Raw genomic sequence first — 20,155 nt, 5'->3', positions numbered from 1 at the left:
CAGGGGTGGTGGAAGCAGGCTGGTTCTGTATTAGCATTCAGCCCTCCATGGAGGGTACCACTTCCTCCAGCTGCGGACTGAGACTCTGACCTACCACCACACCCAGGCCTGGCTCCCCTCCTCCCCAGGTGCGCGAACAGGGAGCTGGCCCAGTCCCAAGAAAGTTAGAGATCGGATTCCTCTCAGTCTCAGTCCCAGTCCGAGGTCTTTCTCCTGTCCAGATATGGTCCTGCACTTTCTTAGCCACTCTTTCTCTTCCCTTTGTCTTTCCGCAGGAGGGGGTCCCTCCCCTCCTTGCTCATGCAGCCCTTTTTTTAATCTCCCCCAGATCACTAAACTGCCCAGATTTCTGAAGCATTTATATATTACCAGTTGTTGAGTATATTAAAACTAAAAGAATAAGTATAAATAAATGACTATGTAAATCAGACCTATACTCGTCAACAACAGCAAATATAGTAAGTTGAAGAATAAAGTCAAAACAGTACAACTAGAAAAGAAATAGCTAGATAATTTGAAAGTAGGTAAACTCTGGGGAGCCTGCATGGCTCAGCTCTTTAAGCGTCTGACTCTTCATTTTGGCTTAGGTCATGATCTCATGGTTTGTGGGATCAAGCCCTGCATCAGGCTCCCTGCTGGCAGCACCGGGCCTGCTTGGGATTCTCTCTCTCCCTCTCTTTCTGCTCCTTCCCCATTTGCACTCTCTCTCTCTAAAAATAAATACGTAAAAAAAAAAAAGTAGGTAAATCTTAAAAATTGCTCTATTCTCTTGAAATGATTAGAATACGTATGAGTATAAAAATTTGGTAACTTAAAAAGATAGAATTTATGTGTGGCTATCAAAAATGATTCAAGTTGTAAAGGAGATACTAGAGAAATATCCTAGAATCCAAGACATTTAAAGAAAATCATAGCACAATCATATGTTCATGTTAATTAATTCATATATTCCATAAATACGTAATGAGCCCCTACTGGTCTTCTTCTGCCTTCACTAGAACATACCTTCAGTTTAAGTCAGTAAGATACATATTCCACGTATGGGCTTTTTCTACACAGGCTATTCCAAAGCACAGTTAGTTAGTCAATGATAAAAGAGTCATTAATTATTTCTCATTTCTCTCTAGACCATGCCAAGTATAAAAATTTGGTAACTTAAAAAGATAGAATTTATGTGTGGCTATCAAAAATGATTCAAGTTGTAAAGGAGATACTAGAGAAATATCCTAGAATCCAAGACATTTAAAGAAAATCATAGCACAATCATATGTTCATGTTAATTAATTCATATATTCCATAAATACGTAATGAGCCCCTACTGGTCTTCTTCTGCCTTCACTAGAACATACCTTCAGTTTAAGTCAGTAAGATACATATTCCACGTATGGGCTTTTTCTACACAGGCTATTCCAAAGCACAGTTAGTTAGTCAATGATAAAAGAGTCATTAATTATTTCTCATTTCTCTCTAGACCATGCCAAGTGTAGCCCTATTTATAACATCCTTCTTTCTGCATGCATCTCATCTCTACTTCTAGTTCCATTATATAAGCAACGTACTCATATTTCATTTATCCTTTCGTTAAGGGTGCAGCTAGGAATGTAATCTCAAGGGAATATGTAAATTATAGTGTACATACAACAGAAAATAAACAGCTAGTTTAAAATGTATCTATTACCTTGATAGTCATATCTGTGGTAAGATGTTGTTTCTTAATGACTCCTGCTACATAACTGTCCTGGTATTTTTGTGTATGACAATAAGAATGACAGAGTCTAGCTGAGAGAAAATGCTCCATTGGTCTGGCAAAACTGCGATAGTAGCTCCCCAATACCGCTTCTTACCGTGACTGACAAGTTTCCTCGGCTGTTCTTGTTGGGCTCTTTCCCAGTCTTTTATCAATTTTGAAAAAGGAGTTTACACTGAGATACATATGGAACATCTGAAACATTAAGTCAATGAGACAGTCTTTACACTAACATTATGAATCATGTTGTGACTTCATTCCAATGAGAATTTCGCTCATTGTGCCAGACCAATGATGAAACAAATTTAGACAACTTGCTTATAATTTATTTACCAAGGGAAAAAGAAATGTGAGAATACTTATTTATAGCAAAATATTTTTCAAGATCATGTGCTGTATGGTATACAAATCCAAATTTGTATATAAAACTAGCAAAATGTAAACTAGTTTTTTTAAAGCCTGTTTTATATTAGTTTGATAGTCAACTTTCCGATAACAATTGCTATTAGTTTTGATTTAATATTACTTAATATTTGAAACATAAACTATTTCTCTTTACTCTTTCAAGTAGAATATTAATTTTCTATTTTAGATTTAATCACATTCTTGACTTCTTTTATTTACCATGAGCACAAGGAGAACTTTTTTTTATGCTGAATAAATATAATCTCCATGAGCTTCAGAAACAACTTTATGAGTCATGAGGATTAATGATGTGCAAACTAAAGAAAGAAAGGGGCAAAATGTATTAAAACTCCATATTTAACTACTTCTAGACAACAAGAAGATGCCCTACAGCAAAAGAAAAATCAGAGCCAATACTCTAGAAAACGTATAACTGACTGAAGATTAGATACAGCTGTCTATGTGAGGTAATTGTGTAAAAACTGCCAACTACATCTAGAAATCTCTATAGTTTTCCCATATTAATTGGCAAGAATTGTTCTGAGACATAAACCCATCTGAAATAGTGAGAAGTAATGTGATATTGTAACAAAAGCTTATAAACAGCTGAATCTACAAGGCTGACAATAGAGTCTCCTTATCTTTTGTCAGATTACAAGAGCAATACCTTATTCCAGCTGAGATAGCTTCTGATGGTTTCTTACTGAATAACTGAATAAGCTAATAAACTGTTAATATTGATAAGTAAGTACATGAAAACATAACTATGCACTTACTGTAAATTATTATTAGGTAACTTTATTTCTTAGAAACCAAACTTGGGGAAAGACAGCACTTACGGTCATTATTACACTGATTTTCAAAAACTCCATATTATCATACAAGTGAAGAATCAAAGCAGGAAAGCAGAGTAACTGTTCATGCAAATCCGGCATAATTTAGAAAAAAAGGATACTGAAACTAAAACTAAATGTCATGATAAATATAGGTGAGGTTCCGTTGAAAACAAAAGGCATATTTTAGAAAGTTACATTCAAGTCACAGAATCATTATCAGAGCCAGGAGAGACCTCCAAAATCAGGCTCACTGATTTATCCAAGGCTGTATTATTGCAGAGACAGAAATAAAACTCTAAGCAGTCAAAGCATGTCCTCTTCTAGGTGGTGTTCTTAGACTCCTCTGGGCATTTATTTTATTTTTTATTTTTTTTTTTGAAATACAGGCATAAAGAGAGAGACAATGAGAGAGAAGAATTCTTTTAAATGTTTGTTTATTTTTTGAGAGAGGGAGAGATAGTGCAGGGGAAGGGCAGAGAGAGAGAGACAGAGAGAGAGAAAGGATCAAAAGCACAAACCATAAGACCATGACTGGAGCCAAAGTCAGACGCTTAACTGACTAAGCCACCCAGGCGCCCCTCCCCTGAACATTTAAATGTCACCATCTCTATGCTTCCAATGTAACTTATAACTCTAACATAGTACCTATCACACTGTATTACAGCTGTCTTTTGTTATCTGTCTTCCCATTGAGTTATACATTTCTTTAAAGCCTTTTATCTAGAAATCCCTGGTATCTAGCAGAGTGGGCAGTTAGTGGATACACAGTTCCTGGAGTATCTTCTAGATCTTAGCATACTCTATGTTGAATAAATGTTTACTGATATTCTCAATGCCCAAAGTTGTTACTGAATCAGCTCTTCTGTTTTCATAATTTCAGAGTCTTTATTTTAATTGCACATTGGTTTTGAATTCAAAGGAGTTGCTAAAAAAAATTCTATGCCCCAATATCCAAATTCTGGATCAAATATTAATGATTTATAGAAAGACTAAAGAAAGTTCCTTGAAAAGAATATGAAATATAATCAATCATTTGTAACTTATTTTTTTTAAGCTTTCTTTTCTTCAAGGAATTGTCTGAAATGTAACTATAGTTTTTAAATAATAATTTGTTTTTATTTTTATAGGTTTTAGGCTAAAACTCTTAGAAAACAATTTAAGTGATAAATACGTGATATAGTAGGCATCATGATATATAAATAAAGCAAAGTATTTTCAATTTTGAGTTTATGAATAGAAAAAAATCCCTGTGATAATCAGGTATGAAATTACAGTCCTTATGTGAAAAATTGGACTGAAAAACAAACAAACTTGGGGAGATACAAATACTCTTTTATATCTGTCAAAATAAAGCAACTCATTCTTCTAACAAATACAAATTTAATATCTGCTATATATCAGACATTGTTTGGGACACTTAACAAATTAGGTGATTTGCAGTTCAAATGAGCAAATTAACTTACTTGTAACAAACATAAATTCATATTTATTTTACACTATGTGTTATAGCCAGTGGTGTCATGAAGCTGGCTCCTAACGGCTCTAGAGAAAGCCAACTGTGTCATTTCTTCCCAGTTAACATTCAGTGACATCAGGATGGTAGCTTCAAATTGGCCAAGTGTATTTATACCATGGAAATCAGGAAACACTAACATTAGGGGCTTTTATTCAGGGGCAAAGCCAACCATTAAAAATTTACCACCATACTACTGGCTGTAACCCATTAAGAGGGTCATAAAATCAAGTTAGTCAATTATGACCAATATTTTATAAAATTTAATAGAAAGGAATAAAATAAAAACATTAGCATGCATTAACTGTTGTAAGATCCAGTATCTTTCAAACAACAAACATTAATTAACCAAAAAGAAAAAAAATAAGCACTTTTCTTGTGAAATTTCTGTACCAGCTTATCTATTAGTCTATTCATATAATACAGGGTAGTGATATAAAATATATTTCTTAATGTGGAACTGAGTTTTAAAAAGGTGAAACCAGTATTATAATCAAGAGAACAAATATAATCTTCTTCCACAAACATGTTTTACAACCTTTGTGGTCATCATATGCTTTGTGGTTAAAGATTACATGCTTCAGAGAGAAATAAAAACTTCATAGTTAATGGGTAGGTATTTAGAAGGTTTTTTCTTTCTTCTCAAGGAAAACCAAAGAGGGAATTATAATTTATGAACACAAAGGAATCTGAGTTTTTGTAGGTTTAAAATTAAATAAGACCTCTGTCTCATCAGGATAGTGTACTTTCATCATTTTGCTCTAGTGGCCTCTGGAATGTAAACCTTCTCTTTCTGTTTCTTATCTTTGCTAAGAAGGGCAAAGCCAGTCCAGTACCTTGAGAATTCCCAAACTACTTATGTCAACATAATTATTTCTTCTCAAGATGTCTCATCAAATACCTTCATTTTTTCTTTGGTTTTAACCAGTATGGAATCAGATTTTTCTTACTTTTATTTCATGTTATTCTTTTATTGAGCACTTGCTACATATATTATGATGAATGTTAGGCATTAAAAGAAAAATTTCAGAGATAACCTTTTTGTTTTAAAGTTGCTCAAAGAAATAAATACTTACCTATCTTGAAAAGATTAAACCCAAACCATTATTTAATTATAATTAAGTAATGGGGTAGGTGCCAAAGCGAAAGAGCACATGAAGAGATCATTGCCCTTCTCCTCTTACAGAGTTAGCGGTCTCATTTTACTCAACCCTCAAAATCAGTACACAACAGAGACAAGGCAGGAAAGAAAACAGGCAGAAAGAAGAAGAAGGGGTGAGGGAAGAGAAGAAAAAAAATATTTTGCAGATGTAGTTAGTGAGTTATTCAACCATCATTCTTAACACCTGTCTACTTTGCCGGCCTCACCACAGAGCCTGAGAAAGTCAAATAGTCACTTTCCAGACTCCCCGGCAGCTGAAAGTTACCTTGTGAAACATATCTGTGCAAGAAGACATGAAAAAATTCTGAGAAATTTCTGGAAAAACATTTTTGTTTTACCCTCCTTGACAAAATGGGAGAATACTTGAGGAGAAAGTCTCTAACTCATGCCCACTTCTCGTGAAGACATGATGCTTGCAACGGCAGCCCTGAGAGGGAAGTAGAGATGTGAACCCAGTGCCCTGATGTCATGGAGTCTGTGAACCAACCCCAGAACTGCTACTCCTTTTGTTTATGGGAGGAAATTAATGACTTTGTTGTTTATGCCACTGTTAGGTGAACTTGCCATTATTTACAGCCCAAAGTATTTACAACTCAGGTTCTGGCCTAGATTCTGGGTATGGTTAACCACTGTCGTCTTTCTTTCCAAGATGTGGTTCTTGAGAAGTCACATGCTTCCTACATTATAGGTAGAACTTATCTTGAAACTATCTCAATCTCCTTTCTCTCAAAGCCCATGGGGAACAAATAGAAAATGAATAGAAAAATAGAAAAAGCTAATTATGTGCTATGTGCTATAAAACCAAAAGCTAAGCAGGATATGGCTATTACAATCATGCCAACTTAATAAAATATTAATCCTAGTAAATAAAATATCTGATACTTACATAAAAAGAGAGTTTATAGAATGTGAGAGATACATTTATCTTATAGTGAGTACCTGTATTTACTGAAACTTAACACAAAATAGAGACATTTAAGGACAGTGCCGCTCCTAAAAACAAAAGGTGAGTATGTCCACATGTACTGGGCCACTCAGAGACCCCTCATCCTTACCATATTCCAAAGAAGCAAAATAGCACTGGGTCACTTTATTTGACTGTGAACAAGCTATAGGGTACAAAACTGAAGAGAGGGAAGCAGAAATTGGGAAACTGTCTTAACCTTGTGTGAGAGACGATAGACTTACCAATCTCCAAACTATCTCAGTCTCTGCCAAAGTCAATGTCCCTGCCCAGTTCCTAAACTTAAACTAACCAAGCTTTTCCATATTTAAGTATTGCTATTCTTAAAAAGAGGTGAGGACCAGTATTAGCCTTCATTTCCATGCTTGGACTCTCCTCTATATCTAGGAAGAACCAGAATTTCTATATACCCTGAGCTTCCCCTATTTGCCTCACAGGATCTATATGTAAGCTTTTGTCTCAGGTTCTGGTTTCCATTCTAGTCCTCCAATAAGGACCAGAAATTACTCCAAAATTCTAACACATTAGGTTTTAGCCTCAATGCTTTTAAATTTAACAGAATCTTCCCAGAAGGCAAATCCTCTCTATCCCAATTTCTGACTGATGCTTTAAGAGCGTGACTCTAGAGGCAGACTGAGCTAAAATTTTAACTCCTTTACTTATGAAGTGTATGATCTTTGGCAGGTTACCTAACCTCTCTGTCATTCAGTATACTCAGCTGAAAATGGACATGATAATAACAGTATTACCTTTTAGAGGTGTTACAAAGAATAATGAAAATGGAAATGACAAGATTATTACCTCACAGGAGTGTTAGGAGGCATAAAGGAGTCAATAAAAGTTAAGTACCTAGAATAGTGCTTCACATACAGTAATTAAAAGATTAGCATTCATTCACCACTCATGGGGAGTTTTACACCTGGTCAGAAACTACCACTATGTGTCCTCAACTTTCCAACAAGATCCTCTGAAAATAGATGCCAACTCATGTGTGACTAGAGTTTGCCTTTTGAATACCAGTGTAAGCAACTGGCTACCTTCTTTGGGGTGGATACTTCTTTCTGGGTTAGTTCCCCTAGTCTTGGTTCCACAATTTCTGGTTTATTTTCCTTTCCCCACTGTTAGGGTCCCAGTAAATCTCATGGTTGAGAACTGTAGGTCTGACAAATGTGACTCTTGGTCACATTACTGTTCTGCTCAAAAGTTTTCATTACCAAAATGGGTTTTCCATATGAGTCCTTTCCAATACTCTTTAACATTTCAATATTTCATATCAATCAGATTACCACCTAGCTAGGGAATTCATTCATTTCCAATGAGTGATCTGCAGCACCTTAACTTAACCCACCTTGTTCACATGCTTGGAATGCTCCTCTCTCATTTTTGCTATCTAAATCTTATGCTACAAAGCTCAACTCAAAAGTTACTACCTTCGTAAAGTTTTCCCTGATCACCTAACAGGAAATGATCTTTACATTCTAGCTGGAATTATATTCTTTTTTCTTAGCTCTAAGAAATCAATTATAAATTGTATACCTTCATAATTAATTCATAAATCACATACGTTATTGTCTGTTGTTGCTACTATTGTTGGCTTGTGTACATTTATAGTATATAAATACAGTTACAGTCTAAAGGTACAAGTTTCACACAAAGGAGAAGCACTCATAGCAAGACCTGAGATTAGCCTGTACTAACCAGATAGGGTTATCACAAAGGATCTCAGAACATAGGGTCCGTAAATAAAACAGAAGTCTATTTCTCTCTTGTCCTAGTTCAGAGGAAGGAAGGCAGTATACAATGTGTTATCCAGAGACCCAGATGATAGGCTCTCTGCCATCCTCAAGATTAGGCTATCAGCTTTGATATCAAGGTTACTGTTATTACTTGGCTAATAGGAAGGGTGAAAAGAAATGGGGTGCAAGTAGCTTCCTTTCACATAAGTTGCACACATTACTTTGACTCACATTCTGCTGGCTTGAACTCTGTCACATGGGAGATACTCTAACTGGGTGGCTGGGTGCCATTTGCTCTACTAAAACCAAGAAGAGTTAGAATTATTAAAAAGAAGATGACGACAATGGATGTGATTACATTCTGTTTCATATACATACTATTACATTCCCCACTCTCCTCTTTCCTGTGCCTTATTCATGTGTTAACATTACACACAGGCACCTGTGTGCGCGCGCGCGCACACACACACACACACACACACACAGTGGCAGGGAATGGTAACTGCCCACCTAATACCCATTTTCTCCTTTGTCATTCACAGAGTCTTGATTTCATTTGGAGGTGCAATGTGCCCATCTAGAAGGTTATATTCCTAGCCTTTTAGAGGTAGTGTATGAGGAAAGGAAGTTCTATAAAGGATATTGCCACAGTTGGGAGAAACTCTTTCATCTTCATATTTGAACTGTAATGGCTGGAGCAGTAGCAACCATTACATAACCATAACTGAAAGGTAAAAAACTTTAGAGAGTTTGACCTCCACCTCCTTGAACCATACGAAACAATGTCAGCTACTACCTTACAGATTTTCTAGAAAGTAAGACAAAAACAAATCCTATGGCATTATGCTACAATAGTTCCATTTCCATGTATTTAGATATCTATTTATAACACTTGCCCAAAGTATTGTCACTCATATATAAAGCAATCTCAAAATATTAAACGTGTCCAAAACTTTGTCCTGAAACTTGGTCTATCCTTAGTGTTTTCTATCACGTAAGTCGTGCCATCATCTACACAGTGGCTGAAAACACACACCTGGCAATAATCCTTGACAATTCCCGCTCCTTTATCTCCCACTCTGAATAAACATAAATGTTTCTTTTTTTTCTTAATTCTTTTTTCAATGTTTATTTGTGTTTGAGAGACAGAGAGAGACAGAGTGTGAGCGGGTGAGGGGCAGAGAGAGAGGGAGACACAGAATCCGAAGCAGGCTCCAGGCTCCGAGCTGTCAGCACAGAGCCTGACTTGGGGCTCAAACTCATGAACCGTGGGACCATGACCTGAGTGAAGTCAGATGCTTAACCAACTGAGCCACCCAGGCGCCCCAAACATAAATGTTTCTAAAGTTTTCCTAATTTACGCTATTCCTACTACTGCTGCCCTAACTTTAGTCCTCAGCTTTGTGGTCTCAACTTATGAGACTGTGTCCTATGAGACTCCCTTCTGTGTGTACCTAGCTGTAGGTTTTATTATTTGTAGCCTACACCTTTTAGGGCTATGAAACCAAAGCTCCAGTTTGCCCTGGTACACAAAATTCCCTTAGCGCCTTCAGTGCTACCATTATCTTTGTGGAACCCTACATTCTCTTATATCTTGACTGGGCAAATACTATGTATCTTTCCAGTATTTCAATACTTTTAAGAAATGAAATTTAACTATATTCAGCATTTTTAGTTGAATAGGGGTGGGGGCATTTAGGTTATGTCCAGCCAGACATATTTTGTGATTTAGTTTGTTTATTAATTTTTGATCTTATATTTGGTAGATTTTATCTATGGAAATTCCAAGGGCCTGAACTTGGGAAGTATTCCCTCACAAGGATTTGATTTTGCTTCTGTAGAGAGCCAACTGAAAACTGCTTTGTCTCATTCAGGTCATGGCTTAGTATGGACTTTTCAGGTTCAGCTCCCCCACCATGCAGGAGGCCCAACATCAGTCTCTAGATCCCACTGTGACAAGCAATTGCCTCAGGACAACACTGTTTGCTACATTATGACTCCAGTTCCCTGCTCTGGTTTCAACTCCTCTTCCTCTTCTCTCTTTTTAAATGTTAGGTTTTGATTTTTCTTGATCCATAGAGATTTTCCTTATTTTTTGTTGACTCAGCAATGCTTAAAAAAATACATGTTCTAATTTAGCCAGGATCTAGCTGAACCTGTAGGAGGATTCCTCGGAAAAATCACACCCCCCACACTGCTGGAAGTCAAATATATGCTGTTTTGAAAAAAGAAACCATGCTTTATTCCTCTACATTTGTCAAACTTCCAGTATTAAAAGACCACAGTAGACAAAAAATATTTGTATAATAAAATACATATATATCATAGGAGGCAGAAAATAATGTCAAGTCTTTACTGAAAAGACAGCAATTCTATGTATTCTTGCAATGATGGGATTAAGTCACTCCTATTACTTTGACTAAGAAATTAGCCATACCTTTCTGTATGATACAATGCCTGTTTAATGCTGATATTAACCACCTAATACTATCATAGGAGTATACCATACACTAGATATCTGACAAATCTCTAAATATAAGATAAACTTATTTTTAAACAGTATGCTACAATTTTCAAATGATATGCTCAAGATCTTTTTTTTTTTTCAACTTCCAGATGCCTTTCCCCATGAAGTACTTCTAAATTTAAAGCAATTATATCAAAAGTTAATCCTCAGAGACAGTGCAGATGACTATATAGGTATCTAGCTCCCTTAAAATTCCTACTGGTGACATAAATAGGGAAACTGTAATATGAGAGGTATTATGTGACTTTGAAAATTTTCCATTTGATACAGAAATGGCACAACCAGATTGAAAGATGCCACTAAAAGACTTTCTGCAGTCCTCCTGTGGTTGAAAACAAAACAAAAGTAAACGGAGGGGGATCTATGGGAGAATCACCTTAATACCCTGTAACACATTAATTCCGGGGGGGGGGGGGGGACATGAAGGTACTGACGGTAGGAGAAGACCGCCTGGCACTGGGCTCAGAGGCGGGCTGGGGAAAGACCCGAGCACACATCTGTGCCCTAACAAGAGGCGCTCCTAGGAGGCACTTCCTATGGAGGCCAGGTTAGAAGTGCTATAAAACCACCTGAGGTGACTCTCCAAGGTCCTAGATCTTTCTCCACTCCTCCTGTACTCCTAAGCCTCTGCAACGGTCACATACATTTAGAGGAAAAGTCCCTCAGACTGGGCCCAAAGGACACAGAGCACTAACACCAATTCTTTTTTTTTCCACTAACACCAATTTCTGACAGAATACATGACAGACAGATATAAATACTTCTGTGAAGCTCAACAAACACATACAAATGACCAAGTCCAGAGGCAAAGAAAAAAAAAGTGTTTTCCTGCTTTGTGCTCAGTTTTAAGGAAAACATAAAAACTTCCTAGGAAACCCCCTAGGAGATATGTTCCTCATGCTTCATTGGTAATATCCATTCCTAAATAAATGAAATTACCATAATTAATTGAGACTGAAAGTCCTCTATTTCTGTGGTGCCCGGCTGGCTGAATGAGAAAAGCATGTGACTTTTTATCTCAGGGTCATTAGTTCGAGCTCCATGTTGGGTATAGAAATTATTAAAAAAAAAAAAAAAAAGAAGAAGAAGAAAGCCATCTATTTCTGAGGCGATAGAAGGGTACAATCTTCTTAAAGACTGATGCCTGAAAAAAATTATAATTCAGTTAGCAAGGAAAAAGAAATATGTGGATCTAGATAGGTAATCAGTAGTGTTTCCTCTAGCGCTTTTCTACCTTTACAGAAAAAACAACCGGAAGAATTTCTCCTCCGACTTCTGGGGGAGAAAATGATGTAAGTCTTTCAAGTTAATTATGACAGTAATAATCAATATGAAGACAAAATGCTGACACAATTCAAGCTTGGGAAAATATACATTCTGTAAAGCACTGCAATAAAACTGTTTCTGGTATTTCTTGTTCTCCTAGGAACCACTGGCTCATAATGTATAAATATTTAAAAGCAGTCTTTAAAACATATGGTATAACTTCGGTATTCATAATGACTCAGAGAGCTCTGAGGTATTTTTGAAAACTGACATTCATGGCAGGCCACCTCCACGATCTACCACAGTACACTGGGTAAACATATCATGTACAACACATATTGTTTGCACAGTACGTATCATCATGAAAAGTTGCAGTGCACATACCAGACTTTCTGACTATACTACGTTGGACTATTAATAACTAAAATTCACATCCCAAAGGGCAACACTGCCCCAATTCAAACTGAAAACCAGCTGTGTAAACAAAGTGAGGGCGAGGGGCAGGTGTGTAAGATATGAAGGGAGAGACACATGACACACTTGACCATTCAGAGATATAACTCCATGGAACCTGAGTGCTAGATCTATGACAGGGAATATGCCAACTCTGTGGATGCAAACCTCATGCCCTGTAAGTTAGTTTTAATGTACTGATCGAACTATACAGTGGTGGATTCCCATTTTAGTAAGGAATACAAGAACGATATAGCATATATTGTATATACAAAATAAGACTATATCCATATTCTATCTATCCAAATAGGTACTGCTATATAGTCCATAATAAACTGTTTGCTGTTGTCTGCCTTCACATACACACACACACAGACACACACACACACACACACACACACCTGCTCATCAACCAAGTTAAGCTATCAGAATTTTAGTAGTATTCATAATTATCTTGCATGTTCCTTTGCTTGTCCTGTATTTTTCCCCTTGATTTTGTCTCGTTTCTAGCCCTTAAGTTTATTATGCATTTATTACATGGTATCCTGCCCTCTATATTTGGTTTCCCCAGGTTTTAGTCTAAGCTCTGTACTTCAAGGACCTTTTATGGGTTAATTATTCTAGCACTCTGCACCCTGGACTTTGATATGCCCTCCTGGGCCCTTTTGGGGTCAGCCTTTGGTTTGGATCTGCAAATTTGCATGTGAACAAAGTTTCTAAGTCTGTGTATGGGAGAGGTCAAAATAACTGTAAATAATCTTTTGTTTTAAAGTTTATTTATTTCTTTTAAGAGAGAGAGAGAGAGAGCACACGCGCAAGAGAGAGAGCATGCACACACACACACGCATGTCCCAGGCGGGCTCCACACTGAGAGAATGTTATAGCAGAATAACATTTGCGGTCTGAACCCACGAACTGTGAGATCATGACTTGAGCCAAAGTCAGGTGCTTAACCAACTGAGCCACCCAGGCGCCCCTAAATAATCTTGAATAGATTTCCACAAATCATCTTTTAGAATTCTGTATGTCTCCTAACAGAACCATAATAAATATCTTGTTTTTCAAACATGCTGTTCATCAGAATTACCTATAGAGCTTCTTAAAAACATTTATATTCAAGTGCCATTCCTGGAGATTATAATTCAGCAAGTCAGAAGCAGGTCCCTGGCATCTATATACTGAAAGCATCATACTTGATCCAGCTGGGCAGCCAGAATTAAGAAACACTATTATAAAACTTGCAGGAGACGGTTCATCTCTTCTTTCTTTCACCACAGCCAAGACAGGGCAAGAAAATGGAGACAAGGGTATGGGAAAGAGAGAAGGAATAAGTTACCTTTGCCATCTGGCTTTTGAGATGAGAAAATGTGTCAGTCCAAAGCTCGGCAAAACTGCAACGTAAATAGGATTGGGTTGCCTTTGTTACTCCTCTATGACTTCTTTTTCTATATTTTTCTCCTATCTTTTGGCTTTCCACCGCTTTCCTTGACCTCCAAAACATTTGAAGGTACTCATGTTGTAATACATCTCCACCTGCTTCCTTCATATCACTCAGTCCTGTTGTTTTCTGCTTATCCTTCGCTTTCCTGACAAGTAAAACTCCCAACTTTGTTTGTTTCAGGTATGCATAAGAAATGCAAGCAGCACTAAAATACTATTAGCTTTTCCCACTTAAGCCTAGTATTCTTTGCCTGATAATCTCAGCTAAGATAGTTTTGATAGGAAGCCCTTTCCCAGCATTGACTCTGCCTATAGGAGGGAAAATAAGTCTGCAGCTGCTGGACACAGCTTAACAAACCTTCCCAACATTTTTTTCTTGTCTAGATCCTGGGGCCAAAAATGTCATATCAACTCAGTGAACAATGGCAACTTCCACTCTAGAGAAGGAAAGGACCCACGAGCAATGCTTGAGATCTGTTAACTGAGAGACTTCCATTTCCAGAGTGTGAAATTTGTAGGTGTTTAGTTTAATCTTCGCAGAAGATCCAAAGATTATTTTATGAATGGCTAAGTATTAAATAAATAAACTAAGAGAATCAAGAAGAGATTCTGGGGAAATGATTTGTGGGTAAACTGAAATGAGAAAACAGAGGTCTCATTCAGTCTAAAAACTACTTTTCTATCCACTGAAATGATCATTAGGATTACCATTATCACTGCCTCTGAGAAAGACACAAGGAAAAACAGGATGGGAGAAAAGACAAAGAGAAACAGTAACTATGAAAGGCAAAGAGAATGAAACGATTTTGAACACTTACTACCCCATGCCTTTGTTTACTGCCTGCAATACCTTTTCCACTTCTTTGTCTGATTAACTCCTGCTGACCTTTTAAGACACAGTGGGTATTGCCACCCTGGGAACTCAACATCAGCTCCCATCCCTCCCTCAAAGACTGGGCTACATGTTATTCTGCTATAAAACACAGGTGTAATATTCTGTCTTATAGTACTTACTACACTCCTTTGAAACTAATGTTTGAGGATCAGAAAATAGAAACACTGGTGCCATATTTTGTGTTCTCCAAACTTTACATTGACCCGACCAACTGTTCATTAAATTTTGGTTTGCTGAAAGAAAAGTACCACTATTTTAAGAAAATATAACTACTTAAGACTGAATAAATAAAAAAAAATAGCATATGAAATACCTTGGAATCATTAAAAAGAATAAGGCAACATCCTATGTGATGATATAGAAAGATCATCATAATATGTTAAGTGAAAAAAATAAGGTAATAAACTGTTTATCTTTTGGTTCCCTAAAACATAAGAATATAGAGTGTGCACATATATGTATACATTTTCTTTCCTGGAAAAACACACAAGAAACCAAAAATATGGGTGGGGAAACTTTTATTTTCATTCTAAAAATCTTTCTATATTATTGGAACTTCGTATTCTAAATTCTAAATGATTTTTTACAAACGAAGTTACTAACAGGGACTATCTTGTTCCTAGGATTAAGGGCTATTTTTTTTTTTTTAATCCCTTGAGGGTGAAGATGATATCTCTTACATTTTAATATCATCACTGCTTAGCACAGTATGGAACATAGGGGGCATTTGATGAATGTTGAACTACACTGAACTCTGCCTGTCATCTATTTGAGTCTTTTACTTCTTTCCCAAAGTACTTTTATGAGCCCCTCCCTCATCTCTCTTTATTGTACATGAAGTGCCAAGTACCATGCCTTGAAGACAGTAGCTGGCCAAGAAACATTTATTCAATCATATTATCTCCTACCAGTATGAAATACAGCCTCAACTAAACTACAAATTTTGATTCAATTGTGGGTTAGTAAATAAACATCCCAAAGTGACAGAACCAGCTAAGGCGATCACTCCAGAGGGAGATTCAGGTGTGGAAAAATGGGTGTGACAGAGAATACAAAACAAAGCTGAAAAAGAGGATCTCGACGGTGGTGGGAAGTACTGAGATCAGGTCTGAGACCTGATTATACACAGCAATGGCTGCAAAGGTCCAGCAGGACCACAGACGGCAGTCCTAAGATGGCAGGCACTGCCTCAAGAGGAGAGAGGGGTCCTTAGGAAGGGGAAGGCATCTCTGAGGGCATGATGACCATAAAATGAAAGAAGCAAGAAGGCAGCTGAAATGAAGGACCTTTTTTTTTTTTTTTTTACATTTATTTTTGAGAGACATAGTGAGACAAAGTGGGAGTGGGGAAAGGTCAGAGAGAGAAGAAGGCACAGGATCGGAAGCAGGCAGCAGCTCTGAGCTGTCAGCACAGAGCCTGACACGGGGCTTGAACTCACAAGCTGTGAGATCATGACCTGAGCTGAAGTCAGACGCTCAACCGACTGAGCCACCCAGGCGCCCCTAAAATGAAAGATCTTATGTTGCAGGACAGCATCTCTGAATTAAAGGACACATCGAGCATCCACACCTTCCCGCAAAAGGAGCTGATTATTAAAGAAACTCCATTTCACTGTACCCTCAGAAGAGGAAGCTCTTGAACTAAGAATCAAACCTCCCCCTTACATAGAACCTTACACTATTGCTGATGCAGGAAAACATTACTCATTTAATATTTTAAAAGCTGTTAAGACTCTGATTGTATTAAAGGTAACATTCTTCATTTCTTCTAGGGAAGATGAATAAAAAGACTGTAAAATAATGTAAATATATGCGTATATAGTTTGGTATAAACACTTTTCTAGTTTTAGGTTCACTTCCCTCCCAATTTTTATGTTGAAAATTTTTGTACTCAGAGAAAAGTTGGAAATAATGGCATAACAAATATATATATATGCTCCATCTAAATCAAACTGTTGTTAACTTTTTGCCAATTTGCTTTCTCTCACTCTGTATATGTCTACGTATTTACAACCTTACTTGTGTGCACCTTTCCCAAAAGAGAGTTTTGAAAACACATAAAAGAATTCAAATTCTATTAACTTTTATTTCATAAAAATTTTTGTCAGTTTTAAGGATGACCTCTATGTCACCCAGTCAAATTTCAGTAGAGTTATACAATCATAATTTTTTTACCTCTTGAACATGACTAAATGAAAACAATCAAAACTTCATATTTACCTGGGTTTTAAAACTGAGAAAAGCATAAATCCCATCCATATGCACACATATTCTTAACCTAAAAATTCTTAGCAAGTGGGTGCTAGCTGTTGATAAAGACTTCATTATACTAATAGAAAAGAGAGCTGCTAATGTTAATAGACTGAATAACCACCTAATCTGAACCAGAGGTTTTGAAACCATACCTTATGGAGAGATATAACGTATCAAGTGGATGAAACAGAGGAATTTCAGGAGCTGCTCTGGAAAGGCCAGGGGATGCAAGTCTTCCCACAATACTCTACCTTGTTCCTCAGGTACCTTCTCAGTCCAGACAGCAGTCTGAATATTGTTTTGATGCAATTGCACAGTTATGCAGACTTTTATTTTATTTTTGTTTACCTTTAATCATTTTTATTTTTTGATTTATTTTTATATTAAATATATTGTCAAATTGGCTTCCATACAACACCTAGTGCTCATTCCAAAAGGTGCCCTCCTCAATACTCATCACCCCCCTTCCCCTGCCTCCCACCCCCCATCAACCCTCAGTTTGTTCTCAGTACTTAAGAGTCTCTTATGGTTTGCCTTCCTCCCTCTCTGTAACTTTTTCCCCCCTTTTCCCTCCCCCCTGGTCTTCTGTTAAGTTTCTCAGGATCCATATACGAGTGAAGAGATATGGTATCTGTCTTTCTCTGCCTGACTCATTTCACTTAGCATAATACCCTCCAGGTTCCATCCACGTTGCTGCAAAAGGCCACATTTCATTCTTTCTCAGTGCCAAGTAGTATTTCATTGTATATATAAACCACATCTTCTTTCTCCATTCGTCAGTTGATGGACATTTAGGCTCTTTCCATAATTTGGCTATTGTTGAAAGTGCTGCTATAAACATTGGGGTACATGTGCCCCTGTACATCAGCACTCCTGTGTCCCTTGGGTAAATTTCTAGCAGTGCTACTGCTGGGTCATAGGGTAGTTCTATTTTTAATTTTTGGAGGAACTTCCACACTGTTTCCCAGAGCAGCAGTTATGCAGATTTTTAAAACCAGAGTATGTTGACTCTTCAAAATACAGTAAAGAACTTTCTTCAAAAAATTATCAATATTCTTTACAAAACAGAGGCTTTGGAAATGAAAGCAAACTTTGCCACAGTACATTCACCTCAAACTAACTCAGCTTTACTATTTAAGCAAATCTATCTATTACAAGTATTTTTAAACAGAAGTTCTGTAAAATTTACCACATAAAATTTTTAAATATTTACAGTTTTTAGCACTCATTAAGACCATTTTATGAACAAAAAAAAATCCTATAATATTACATGAGGTGTTGGACATCAAATTTCTTTTGTGGTAACATTAAAATTGCAAGGAAATCAGATATGCTCAAATGTTAATTCAAATGTTACTGTCAACAATAAAAAGGAGAGATACAAAGTAGCCATTATGCTCAAATAAAGAGAACTATGAGACATGGAAAACTTTGTACCTTTGTGCACGTTTTCAAATTCTTCAGTTAAGAGGTGATAGCAACAACCCACACTGCAAACTCCCTTGATTTCAGGCTGGGAAGTAAATATTCGCAGGGTATTTGGAGCAAGATCACCGCAAGTATGGAGGCCTACCATCAAACAATCCTTTAACAATGAGAAGAAAAAATAAATTTTGGCATTAAGAGGAGGGCTAAAAAAACATTTCAGGTGAAGATTTTAAATGTTCGTTAGACTATATGGAGCTTTTAAAAATGATCAAATTCTACCTAGAAAGTATTCTATGTTTTTTTTTTCATTATGAATAATTATTTCCTTTATAGGCAAAGTGTGTAAGATCTTTCATCACAACTAACATACTTTTGAGTTGACTTTCTAGTGGTTTTGATTACTTATCTGTTTGAATTTTCTCTGATCTCTTTTACAACTACTGTTTGCTTAACTATTAGCCAAATTAAAGGCTGGCCAGTCAAATGTAGCATCCATTACTAGGACAAACTTGTGATTTGAGACACATTTACACCTTTTAGTCAGTTTTTTTATGCACTTCTGTACAAACTGCCTATCAAAACTTTCAAAACGTTGTCATTAAGAATAAGTGTGTTAAGTTGGCAATTCTACTCCAACACCAAAAAAGTATATTCATTGCATAAAATGTGGCAATATTAAACTCAATAGAAAATTTTTGTTTTAAACTAATGTTATAACATGAATTTTATGTAACACTTCTCCGATGAAATGTTTCTTCTAATTGCCCAAAGCCTAATTTAAACGTACACACATACAGAATGGGAACAAACACATATATTCACAGAGCTTAATCATTATACCAAGTTTGTTCTAACTTCCTCATCTGGAAAATGAGTATAATAATAGTCCCTACCTCAGTGGATAAAACGTAAATAAGTTAATACTGGTAAAATGACATAGTAAAATCTCTAGCACACAATAAAATTCAGTAAGTGCTTTCTAGTCTTATCATCATCATGATATATGTGTAAGACAGGTATAAATCTCTCTCTTTAAAAACATTTTTTTTAATGTTTATTCATTTTTGAGAGAGGGAAATACAGCGTGAGTGAAACAGAGAGAGAGGGAGACACAGAATCTGAAGCAGACTCTGGGCTCTGAGCTGTCAGCACAGAGCCCTACGTGGGGCTCAAACTCACAAACGGTGAGATCATGACATTAGCCGAAGTCTGACACTTAACTGACTAAGCCACCCAGGCGCCCCTAAATCTCTCTCTTTAAACTTAGCTTAGTTCTGCCTAAAGATAATACAAGAACATTTAACTTCATTCTTTACTATAGTCATCATATGATATTAGTTAATAATATTATCAAGTGGCAGACAAAAATATGCAATCACTATTTTATCCTAATGATAAAATATTTAAATATTATATATGTTGTTATAAAGAGGAGAGGGGAGGTATTAATTAATTTGGGTTATTATGTTAATTCACTGTAGGACTCAAGAAATATTCGCCCAGTACATCTTATATTAGACAGATTCTTATA

The 20,155-nt window shown here is 36.5% G+C and overlaps 1 protein-coding gene across 8 annotated transcripts in view; it reads right to left on the bottom strand.

Moving 5' to 3' along the window:
• METTL25 (methyltransferase like 25) overlaps positions 1–20,155 on the bottom strand; it is a 161,212-nt gene that overhangs the window by 99,872 nt on the left and 41,185 nt on the right. For all 8 annotated transcript variants that reach the window (XM_053226542.1, XM_053226547.1, XM_053226548.1 and 5 more), the window contains exon 5: positions 18,634–18,781. In XM_053226542.1, the coding sequence (XP_053082517.1) occupies positions 18,634–18,781 (148 nt within the window). The remainder of the gene's footprint in view (positions 1–18,633; positions 18,782–20,155) is intronic.

This window comes from Acinonyx jubatus, chromosome B4, assembly GCF_027475565.1.
Source record: "Acinonyx jubatus isolate Ajub_Pintada_27869175 chromosome B4, VMU_Ajub_asm_v1.0, whole genome shotgun sequence".
NCBI classification, from domain to species: Eukaryota; Metazoa; Chordata; class Mammalia; order Carnivora; family Felidae; genus Acinonyx; species Acinonyx jubatus.
This window is presented reverse-complemented; position numbering and strand designations above follow the sequence as displayed.